Source organism: Polypterus senegalus, chromosome 11, assembly GCF_016835505.1.
Source record: "Polypterus senegalus isolate Bchr_013 chromosome 11, ASM1683550v1, whole genome shotgun sequence".
Taxonomy (NCBI): Eukaryota; Metazoa; Chordata; class Cladistia; order Polypteriformes; family Polypteridae; genus Polypterus; species Polypterus senegalus.
In genome coordinates this window covers 81,665,400-81,678,442 of record NC_053164.1, presented here as the reverse complement: position 1 = coordinate 81,678,442, position 13,043 = coordinate 81,665,400, and the positions used below count along the sequence as shown (strand labels likewise).

The following is a 13,043-nucleotide window of genomic DNA, read 5'->3' as shown; positions in this document are numbered from 1 at the left end:
CTTTTGTAATTTAAACTGTAACTATTTGCAAAATGGAAAATTCCATGGAAGGGTTGTATTAAACTTCTATCATAATGCTCATGGATAAAAAGAAGGAAAAATAACTATTATAATCTCTGGTCAGATAGGAAAGAAGACAAGAAGTGGGTGATTGTGATTGATTGTGAAATGATTGTGAACTAGAAATGCAGTCCGGCTGAGATTGGGACTTGAATCAGGAGAAGAGAATGAATAATCTTGAAGTGCTGGTTTGAAAAATCTAAACGAGTCCATTAAGGTTAAGATTAGCATTAAAATTGCAGTATTACAAAGATCCAAAAGGCAGACACAGATGGCATGGCTGTTTTCATGAGATCATTTCAGACAGGCTGGATAAATTAGAAAGAACCAAACACCTAACTATTTTGCCTATAGAAAGGGCACATTTACCGCTTGTATTTCATTAGCAGTGGCTGCACCAAAGTCCAAAATGAAAGACAAGCAACATCCATCATACATTAGGGTTGGCACTATGCCTTGCAGCTCAAAGAACCCATGGATGGTTTTTGTAATTCAGAAATTTTAAAATAAGAGGAAGGGGATGTACAGAGATGTCACACTTGATGTAAATACTGTGGTGTCCTTTTATCAAAATCATTTAAGCCTGGAAATTTTTGCAAGGAAATTTTGCTATTCACCTCCATACCTTCTTTCAGACCCAAAACACACAGGTTAGAACAGCATTCCTATCATCAGTCTCTACCATGGGACTCAACCATGAGAGTAATGGCATTTGTTTAAAAGTTTTAGAGCTCCTGCTCATTGCTACTTGTGATAGTGTTATTCAACAGTGAATTTCCTTGAAAGCCTCTTTTGCTCTTCTTTTTATTGCTGATATTTAAATCCAGAACTCCAACAAGTTATGTTTTATGTTCATATTTATCATGAAGACTTGTTCCACAGTAAAGGATTTCACATCCTTGAAGTAGGAAAATCACGTTGACATTGGTAAAGATGTCATCTCCTGAAATGTCTTCGACTCAAGGAAGAAATTACAGTGGAATCTTCTTAAAATTGGCACAGCAAGAATGTTCAGATCCAAATAAGCATCACTGTTAAAACTGTAATCTGATTTTGAAGAAGTGAGATGAAGTTCTGGTGGACATACTCAAGATGCAGACGTCATCCTTTGGCATCACTTGATTCCCCCTAATTTCCAATAATTAATCTACTGTAAGTCCTGACATAGGAAATTATTGGGTTGAGTTTGCACAGATGCTTAACTAACTCTGTTCACACACAATTTCCAACCAATTTTATACTTTGTTCTTTTAGAAATATTGACAGGACAGTCACTGATACTACCCCAACCATTTTTGATTTGGACAATTAGACTTTGACTATGGTCCACTGATACCACAAAGCATTAGGAACAGAAGTGTAATATGGATAAGCTTTTTCTGGAGGTTTTTAGAAATTTCATTTGATAGTGGTAAGATACAGATTTAGATCCTATCTGGTGTCAATGATGAGGGACAGCCTAAATCAGCACTGACTATTAACCAAACTGCTGATCCTTATTAATCCATTTAATAAACTGAATTTGTTGAAGAGGCAACAACATTTTCACATTAGAAATGTGTATGTTTAATTATGTTCTGAACCAAACAATAAAAGAATCAAAACTGCTTGTTATTTTTTCTCTCAGACTTTCATTTATGAACTAAAAAAACTGACAAAATGGTCTAATCAAATTCACAGTGACAATTATGCATTGATGTAGAAAATCAGACAGATGACAAATATTTTTTATGCAAATGTATTTTATATGCAGTGTAAGAGTAATAGAGAAAATATAGACATACTAATTGCAATGGCCTAAATCATGTTTCATCATTACACTAAGTGTAAATCCACAGCTTAATGTATGGAACACAAATAAAATACACTGAAATTTCAGAGGTGCCATTGCTAGTAGTCTTCATAATTAAGAAGCTAACATTTACCAATTTAAATTGGTACTTGAGAGACTGGTACAAAGGCAAGGAAAACCATTACCTATAACAGATTTTTAGAACTACCTCATTTTGGGGTTTACAGTGAACAGCACAGCATAACAGAAACACACAGATTCATTAAAATATGAGCTTCCTGAGTTTTAATGAGAAATGATAGCCTTCAGGCAAACTGAATACCATCAATTAGAATCCTTTTAGAAGTGTCAATTATTTTATATTGGATTTGTATCAGAGAGTAGCTTTTGAAAAGGTCAAAGGTGTCCTTGCACTGTATAATTCAGAGTGAATGTGTATGAAGCATTGTAAGGTCACTAACTACAAAAGACTGCAGAGTCTGGAATTATTTGCTCATAAATCTCATCCATTTCATTTGCATCAGCAACATATCTCTAAGGCTGTCTTTCAGAGGCACGTTATTAGATAGATACCTGAAACCCAAAGAAATCATGCTTTGTTGTTGGTTAGGAATGTTTGCGTTACTTTTACTGTAACGCACTCCTCTCAGGACTACCCAAAAAAGACATAAATCGTTTGCAACTAGTGCAGAATGCAGCTGCTAGAATCCTAACTAGGAAAAGAAAATCTGAACACATCACTTCAGTTTTGATGTCACTACACTGGTTACCTGTGTCATTCAGGATTGACTTTAAAATTCTGCTTATGGTTTATAAAGCCTTAAATAATCTCACCCCATCTTATATATCGGAATGTCTGACACCTTATATTCCAAATCGTAACCTCAGATCCTCAAATGAGTGTCTCCTTAGAATTCCAAGAACAAAGCTTAAAAGAAGCTGCTATGCACCTAAAATCTGGAATAGCCTGCCAATAGGAATTTGCCAGGCTAATACAGTAGAGCAGTTTAAAACACTGCTGAAAACATATTACTTTAACATGGCCTTTCTATAACTTCAATTTAATTTAATTTAACTTAATCCTGATACTCTATATGTTCAATTTCCTTATAACTACTACTCATGGTGGCTCTAAAATCCGTACTGACCCCTACTCTCTTTTCTGTTTCTTTTTCCTGCGCCACCTCCACCTACTCAAAGCTTCATGATGCTCCAACAACGATGGATGGATTTAAAGGCAGAAGTCTACGTGACCATCATCATCATCAAGCCCTTCCGTGAGAACCCTAAATCCAAAGAGGACTGTTTCATTTATGTTAGGTAGAATGCCCAGAGGGGACTGGGCGGTCTCATGGTCTGGAATCCCTACAGATTTTATTTTTTTCTCCAGCTGTCTGGAAGTTTTTTTTTGTTTTTTCTGTCCCCCTGGCCATTGAACCTTACTCTGATTCGATGTTAATTAATGTTGATTTATTTTGTTTTCTTATTGTGTCTTTTATTTTTCTATTCTTTATTATGTAAAGCACTTTGAGCTACTGTTTGTATGAAAATGTGCTATATAAATAAATGTTGTTGTTGTTACTTTTGCACAAACACGTAAAAATACAGAATACACAGAACTCCCTATAGAGCACTCAGCAGAATCTCACCCACAGCATTTACTTTACTGCAATATTCAGCCTTTAGCTTTTGTTTCTAACCAAATGGTTCTCCTTCTTTTACATCAGCCAGAATGTCCTTCAATTTATTTTCTGATGTAAACTCATTGGAGGTGTAACACCTCACCAGTTAGAATTACTATATCGAGAAACATATGGGTTAGATAGCACCTGTTAATACAATCTAGCTCATATGCTTTCAAATTTAAAATGTAAATTAAAGCAAACATAAATGTACATGTCAAGAAATAAAGTTTCACTTTAGGCTTTATGAAAAGCCACAAAGCAATTGTAAGGCCAGAAACTACCTATCTGTCTTGATTCTTAATAGCTTGTGATGTGCCTGCATTAAAGTCATTTTCACCACTTCAGAGTTGGTAGACAAGCATGGGATCTTTAGTCATACCATTTGGGGCAGGAGGTGAGGATATCCTAGTCTCTTCACTGTCAGCTCGCCATGAATGCTCATCTAAAAGTATTGCAGTCCTGTGAAGGAGGAAAGCACAACAATATTAGTGTGAAGGCCTATACATTTGTAATATATTGTAAAAACAGCTGTTTAGAATGAAGAGAGAACTGGTAGGAACTAAAAAAGGAAATAAAAACACAAAGCAGTTGTGCCTTGCCAAATTACTAACAATAGCAAAGTGCACGCACTTCATCTCAGCAGTACACAAGTTTAGTTGCTATTGGATAATTCCTGCCTACTGGATTTTTTTCCCAGAAACTACTTCAGTATAATAACTAAGAATATCTTTTGAAAATTCAGGTGCTTCCTGACTCAGGTTATTTGTTTTCCTGATTTATGCCCTTCATACTAAATGTATTCTTTGGAATGGTCAAAAACACACAAATTGTGGAAAAAAGATATCAAGTTAAATGTCGCTAAAGAAGGTGACTGATTATCCAAAGCAACTGCATTACTCCTTTAGTAAAAAATATTATCTCAAAACAGTATACAGGAAAAACATGAGAAGGATTTTGAAAATAACACAAGGTCTGGAAATTTTGACTGGCTACTAAAATGTGATTGATAAAGACTGTCTTATTAAACGAACAGTGTAAGCAAGTATAAACTGTACTATCTTTACATCACACACATTTTATTAAAGCATACCCTCTCTATACATGAACACCAAACTAAACAACCCTCCTCAAATGTGACTTTGTAATGATCATGTAAAGCAGAGTAGTATCAAGCACGAAAGGTGCAATGTACAAAAACAGATAGACAGAACAAATAAGGAGCCACCATTTCCTCTAGTTTACTTCATCCTAACAAGCCATTACAAATTTGACAGAAATACAAGGTATCTATGGAGCCAGCAGCTTTGAAAACATATATTCTAACAATTCAGAAATACTAAAAAAAGCAAAAATACTAATTTCTTTGGCTTCCTTCTCCAATTATTTTCCTCTTGAATATTCTCTGTTAATGTTTTACCCCACCCTATTCAGAGGTATTTGCCAGATTCAGATTGAAAATAAAAGGAAAAAAATAAAGCAAACCTTATTATAATTATTATGGGTTGACAGTAAATATTTCAAAGAACTGACGGTGTCTGAAACTGTCTTAACAGTGAACAAAGTTGGTCTCACAAACCTGCTGGGTTCTGTTCTGTGTAATTTATAATATGCATTGTAGATGGAAAATTGATAAACTTGACAGAACAGGACTCCCTGTGGACTTCTGTCCTGATCAGGGCTATTTTGATGTGCACATGAAAGTCCTCCTCTTTTGTAGTCGGCTTGAGTTCCAGTCCGCTCATTAATTTCAACTTTTCAATGCTCAGCATGCAACCCTTGGTGTCAGAGCATCTAAAAACTCCTCAATTGGCATCATATGCAAACATCAACAGCCCTGCTGACTTTCAAATTCTCATCTGCAAATTTTAGAAATTAACTGTCATGTCAGGTGTCAAAATGAGTTCAGAAGCACATGTGATGCAGAAACCAATTTTTACATAATGATACTTTTGCTGGACATCTATAAAAAATCTATATTGAGGCCAGAGCTGCTGGGTAGAGAAGTGCAATCTAAACAAATAAAGATGTAATTGTTACATTCAACACAGCATTTCCAGATTAAAACAACAGAAAGAAAAACTTATGCTAGAGCCTCATTAGCCTAAGGTAGTAATTTTTTGTACCACTATCTGTTTTTAGGAGTTACAGATGCTTGTAATGATGGAATGGTAAACCGGGCCAGGAAAATACACAGTTAACTCATATTGCCTTGTCATTTATATTGCACACATTTATGAACAATATAATTGAAAAACAACAACCAACATCTAAACATCCACACTATAGTATATATATATCAGCCTGCGAGGTATGACAATGTGAGTAGCTTTGCTGAGGTCCACAGGGCACAGAATGCCAGTGGCAGATGACAAAAATGGATGATGCCCATTTTATCTCTGGTCTCTCTTTTGCTAATACAAGGATCATCATGAAGGGCTTGGACTTGTCACCATCAAACAAAAAAATTACGTTCTCCCCCTGCCCCCAAGTGGCTAATTTAAGACCCCTTCTTCATTTGCTTATCTCTTTGACTAGAAATTTAATTCCCTTCAAACAAATGACTACCATACAGTACATTACCGTACACTAAAATAAAAATGCTTTGAAATTTCTCTCTGACAGAAATACAACAGAACTAAATTTATTCTGTTTACAAAATGGAGAGCTGCATCCAGCATTGGCAACAACAAATACAAATACACACTTATTGCAATTCATTTAGACCAGTTTGTCCAGGATATTACAAAAGCACTTCTTCAGTTATAACAAACTTTAATCTTTTTTTTTTTTTCTTTTTTAACCAAAGGCTTGTACTTCACAGATTTAAACATTTTAATTTTAGAAACAATGAGACATTCTATACAATTCAATGTATCACTGCATTTAAGAGAATTCTCAAAACAGTAAAAAAGTTTAAACTGCAGTGCTTAAAACATTTTTGTCTTTAGCAATAAAATGTACACATTGTGTAATATATGGTGATGCTTTAAGTTCTCACCCAGTCGATTTCTGATAATACCGTACAAACACTGCTGCCATCATACAGTACTTGTTAGATGGGCAACCACCTGAGAACTGAGAAAAAATTGCAGCACTCTGCTGTGAATGTGAAGGCTACAAGTGAAAAGGGAGCAGGAAGATGTACTTCTACAGAGCTGCATGTGGCATTAGTGGTGGAGAGATTCAAGACATAGTGTGCTGAAGGATATGAAGAACAGTCCAGTATTTTAAATGAGATTAACTTTTAAAATCAATGACAGGTAGGCTGGGAGTGAACTAAAAGTTTTATGAAAGGTGAAGGGTTTTTACACTGAACAATCAAAAATTGTCTTTACAAATATTGTATTGTACATGATGTTGCCATGTACTATTCCGTCTCAAATCTTTATCAATACATTCATATATTTTTCACATATTTCTCAATTTAATAAATGGGTCAAATATTTACCAAAGCAGAAAAATGAAAATAAACTAGGGAAATTTTAGGAAACATTTGATCTGCTTCTGCAAAATTCATCTAATGACTTAAATAAATTACAAGAGACACTAACACAAAATGCATGTGAATTATACAGGTAGGGGAAGAAAGGATTTTTCTTCTTTCTGAAATTGTAAACAGTAACAAGATTCCATTGTTACTCATTCATTGCTGTTTTTAATTGCAACTGTGTAATTTATTGGACGAAGCTGTAAAGAACCACCATTACATTTCCAGTCAAATAATTCATACAATTTTACACAAGCTTGAAAATAAAACAAACAGAAGTAATTGATTATATGATGCTTTCTCTCTTTCTCTTTATTATTATTATTTTTTGGGTTTCCATTTAAAATCAATTTCAAGTGCTTATTGTCAAGGCACAGACACACTCCCTTAATCTAGGTCTTCTTCTTCCTTATACTCATACAACTTACAGAACTGGCTTGATGTTCCGCTTAAAATAAAGTGGATCCTGGCAAAATACATGTTAAAGATGAACAGCATAAATTCTGAAATAAAGTTAAGAAAGGTATGTTTATAAATGTAATCAAAGGTAATGAATATCTCATGAACCATAATAATGTTAATTAAATTAAGAAAGCTGAACACTCAGAATACTTGTAGGTAAACAGCAGGACATCCGCTCAAACTAAACAGCAGAACAAACAAGGTGTTGTTTAACGAAGAAACTGTCCAAGTGTCACAGCTGCGCAAGTAAACCCAAAACTTTGCCATTTAGCAACTAGACAGACATTCTGTTAACAGCACACACAAAAATTCCACTTGGCACACGACAAAACATTATGTGGGAGGCTCTGACAATATGTAACAAAAACTATAAAAACCAACAGTACAAAATAAGTAAAAATTTAATTAAACATCCCAGAGTAGGTCAGTCAAACATTAAGACTTTAATCAAACAGACAATCTGCTACTAGAAAAAATAAATTTTTAACTTGACAGCTTGTACAATTTTGACAAAAAGGAACAGCAAATAGTGCACCATCCAGATGTGTAAGCTTGGTAGATATTTAATACAGTTTTACACATAATGTGACTGAATTAAATTCACAGATTGTGACACTTTCTCATTACCATACACATTTCTTTCCAGTTTCCAAAAATATGTTAACTTAGGAAATACAGGCTGCACACATTGTAGGAAGTCAGCTACCTTACAACCTGTAGAGAGGAACTAAAAGAAGGGGGATACTGTGGGAATATGGCGAAATTCTGACATTACTACCTGACCATCTGGAAGAAGTTTGAAGAAAATGGGATAAAAAGAGGATAAAAAGAGACCCACCTACAGTTAGGTCCATTAATATTTGGACAGATACAACTTTTTTCTAATTTTGGTTCTGTACATTACCACAATGAATTTTAAATGAAACAACTCAGATGCAGTTGAAGTGCAGACTTTCAGCTTTCATTCAGTGGGGTGAACAAAACGATTTCATAAAAATGTGAGGCAACTAAAGCATTTTTTAACACAATCCCTTCATTTCAGGGGCTCAAAAGTAATTGAACAATTTGACTCAAAGACTACTTCATGGGCAGGTGTGGGCAAGTCCGTCGTTATGTCATTATCAATTAAGCAGATAAAAGGCCTGGAGTTGATTTGAGGTGTGGAGCTTGCATGAAGAAGATTTTGCTGTGAACAGACAACATGCAGTCAAAGGAGCTCTCCATGCCAGTAAAAGAATCCATCCTTAAGCTGTGAAAACAGAAAAAACCCATCCGAGAAATTTCTACAATATTACGAGTGGCAAAATCTACAGTTTGGTACATCCTGAGAAAGAAAGCAAGCACTGGTGAACTCAGCAACGCAAAAAGACCTGGACGTCCACGGAAGACAACAGTGGTGGATGATCGCAGAATCATTTCCATGGTGAAGGGAAACCCCTTCACAACAGCCAACCAAGTGAACAACACTCTCCAGGGGTAGGCGTATCGATATCCATAAAGAGAAGACTGCATGAAAGTAAATACAGAGGGTGCACTGCAAGGTGCAAGCCACTCATAAGCCTCAAGAATAGAAAGGCTAGATTAGACTTTGCTAAAGAACATCTAAAAAAGCCAGCACAGTTCTGGAAAAACATTCTTTGGACAGATGAAACCAAGATCAACCTCTACCAGAATGATGGCAAGAAAAAAGTATGGAGAAGGAGTGGAACAGCTCATTATCCAAAGCATACCACATCATCTGTAAAACACGGTGGAGGCAGTGTGATGGTTTGGGCGTGCATGGCTGCCAGTGGCAATGGGACAGTAGTGTTTATTGATGATGTGACACAGGACAGAAGAAGCCGAATGAACTCTGAGGTGTTCAGAAACATACTGTCTGCTCAAATCCAGCTAAATGCAGTCAAATTGATTGGGCAGCATTTCATGATACAGATGGACAAAGACCCAAAACATACAGCCAAAGCAACCCAGGAATTTATTAAAGCAAAGAAGTGGAAAATTCTTGAATGGCCAAGTCAGACACCTGATCTTAACCCAATTGAGCATGCATTTCTCTTGTTGAAGACTAAACTTCGGACAGAAAGGCCCACTAACAAACTGCAACTGAAGGCCTGGCAGAGCATTAAAAGGCCTGGCAGAACATTAAAAATGAGGAAACCCAGCCTCTGGTGATGTCCATGAGTTCAAGACTTCAGGCTGTCATTGCCAGAAAAGGGTTTTCAGTATTAGAAATGAACATTTCTAATGTGGTTTCTATTACACACCTGAAAGAAAGACAAAATATGTGAAAACATCATCGCACTAATGCAATATTATTTGAAAGCGAACAGCGTCAGATCGGGTGTAAATTTATGCAGGAACTGGAAATTCTCTGATGTGGGACCTTCCCCCAGGGAAGAAAGTACAGTGTCAGGTGCTCATTCAGTGTAATAGGAACCATAGCACATTTAGGTGTGTACACTGCAACAAGTACACGTGTCGTAAATGTAGGAAGGACGGTCCTTGGGTGTGTGGGAACTGTTAATATTTGAATGTGATGATTTTATATAGCACGGAATGGAAATCAGCACTTTTTAGCATTGCACCATGCAAGCTGTCGTATCAATCGCCTACTGTAACTTGCTTTCTTTTTTCTTCGGTTATACAGGTAGTCTTGAATAAAAGTGCACTTGTTTTGTTATACTTTTACACCAACATATGTTCCTGTGTTTGAGCATGCTCAAAAAATACACGTGTAATGCCATGAAAAGTGCAGACACTTCATTTCATAAGCGAGAATGCAGTCACAAGTACACTGCAGAGCTATAGCGCGTCTTTATGTGAAAACAGCCGTGTCAGATGGGGTTGTATGGATTGATTCTGAATGCGACTGAGAGAATGAAAAGTGAATAAAAAAAAATAAAAAAAACTAACCTTTACAAGCATCATAAATTACACCTGCTGTTACAGACTGAAATCAAATGTATGCTTTTATTCTAAAATAGTAAGACTAAGAGCAGTTTACTTCTCAAAACGGAGTGGTGCAGATTTGAACTCGCGACCTTTTGATTCCCAGGCGGGAACTGATTCTATTGCGCCATGGAGGCAGTCATAATAAATGGCTGTCAATGTCGCATGTTAAGGCGGCTTTTTGTTTCTGCAGTTATATTTTTGAATAAAAGCGCAATTGTTGTGTTATATTTGTACCTTTTGTGAAAATGTTTCTTTGATATTTGGACTTCAGGCTTCATACATTATATAGTTTATGCCTACATTTTGTCATCTACTACTAGAATATAAGAAATGTTTCTGTTTTAACAATGTGTTTACACAGATTACTGTAGAAACGGAACAGACATGAAATGCGTGTGTTCCAAATAACGCTCTATTATTTCCACTCTAAAACTCCACTTCACTCCCAGATACTCAATCAAGGCATGAGCTGAGAGAAGTTCGTGCACATTCTAAATTGGTGGGGGGATGGAATAGCCGGCTGCTCCTAGCTTCTCTTTATCAGCACATTTAGAGGACAAAGGACGCTGGCGGAGAGGTTTGAAGGGATTTAAGAAGCGATTTAAGGTGGGACGGATTTACGAGTTTTTTCGTAGGCTCTGGTAATTCTAGTGTTAAAAATCTATATGTACATGCGCACGTAATCTTCTGGGGTTCTTCTTTGGCAAAACAATCCAATGTTATCAAACTGCACAAAAAAAGAGTTAAATGTCATCATCAGACACTGTGAATAAGAAAACAAACATGAAATCTGTGATAATTTTCTTATGTATTATAAATACATTTAGACCTTCATGTGGCATGAACTAAATAACTTCTATGCCCCTTTAACATTTCTGACCTAAGCAACCAATGACTAGCGGAATGAAAACTGGCTGCTGCTTAACCCATTTTTTTTCTTCAACATATCTATTGCAAATGTCTGAGTTAAAACTAAACTGACACTTTATTTCTGCTTGCCTGTTCGATTGAGCAACGCAGGTATTTTTACTTCAATAAAACAAGTATTGCCTTAGGTAACTTGTTACTTTAAAAAGTAAACGAATTACGTAATGCAGATTACTTTTTATGCATTATCCTTCACCTCACAAGACTGAACATAGCACTGTACATTCAGTTCACTAACATAAATGTAGTGATTTCTGAAATATTGTGCCATGTTATTTCAACCAGGAGAAGGAATAATGCAATTTATCCAAGAATTTGTCTCAGAAAACTGATGTCATGGATGATTCTATTGAAAGCCTTTACGAAGCTAAGAAAGCAAACAGAGTACAAAATACAAGCGCAGATGGCAAAAATCCTTAATTGTAATCTGGTTAAGGGTTTACATGACCAAATTACCTGCTTACTCGCAGAAAAATCAACATCTCTTAACTAGGCTTCTCAGAGAACACTAACATAGTTTCTCTAACTGGAATAAGGGTTTACATGGCATAAGATGTAAACTAAATATTAGACTGCAGAGCAACAAACTGTAATAAGGTTCTAGGGAACTGAAAAAATACCATTTTGAATGTTGCATGTAAATTGCTGAGCAAAGTTTTATTTAGCAGCTGTTGCATATCAAGTATCTGCAAATACATAAGAGTCTTTGAACTAGAAATAATGGCCTGTAAACAAAAAATTAAAAACACTCAGTATAAATCCAAAAACATACTAGTTTGTACAAAAAGAACAAGCAAGTAATGGTGTATGATACTGGAAAAACAAATTATATCTCGATATTTTCTGGGACTTTGATGATAATAATTAGACGATATTTTGCATCCTTTAGATATGCATTTGTAAAAGTCTTATTGATCTAGCTTGGTCTTCTTAATAAGATATTAATTGTAGCTTACTAATGTGATTAATGGAAACAGTTAAGGAAAACAGGTCTAATTTACTTACTTAAAACCAAAGTAAAATAACACAAAAACATTAAAATCTGCAGTAAAAGTATTACTGAGATCAAACAGTGCAAGTATGAGTAAATCATTTTTAAATTGGTCTACATGATTTACACAGAAAAACTGCACTAAGACCAACAAAACTATTATAATGAGAGCACTTTAACCAGACATCCTTAACGTAAACAAGATATGAATCCAAAGAAAATAAAATAATAATCAAAATTGTAATTCAAGGCATGTAAATTACAGTCTGGATGAACATAAACTGCTCTGCTGTAAAGTGAACTGTGCAGCATACAAGCAAGTACAGAAATCTAACATACTGCACTATTGTGTAAAAAAATCCAAAGTTCTGTCAAATACCACAGAGGATAAAAAAAAAAACAATATTATTTGTAAACAAGTTCTGTCATATATTGCACAAAGATACAAAAAACCCAAACCTATCACATTTATAAACAAATTACTAACTTCAAGTTCTATCCAATATTGCACAAAGATATCAGAAAAATTAAAACAACTGTAAAATTCTACTGAGGGAACTTCAAGTTGTGTTACAGAAACACCAGTCTGTCCACAGCATCTGGTTTCAGAACAGCAGGATTACCTGTTACATTTCCTCTGGTGCTGAAAGCCCTCTTAGAAGTGCTGCGTAGGTACTTTTTTACAAG

The 13,043-nt window shown here is 35.4% G+C and overlaps 1 protein-coding gene across 1 annotated transcript in view; it reads right to left on the bottom strand.

Moving 5' to 3' along the window:
* The window catches only part of LOC120539265 (mitogen-activated protein kinase kinase kinase 11), a 61,634-nt gene that overhangs the window by 8,022 nt on the left and 40,569 nt on the right, over nucleotides 1-13,043 (bottom strand). The window contains exon 7 of the mRNA XM_039769173.1: nucleotides 3,917-3,996. Within this exon, the coding sequence (XP_039625107.1) occupies nucleotides 3,917-3,996 (80 nt within the window). The remainder of the gene's footprint in view (nucleotides 1-3,916; nucleotides 3,997-13,043) is intronic.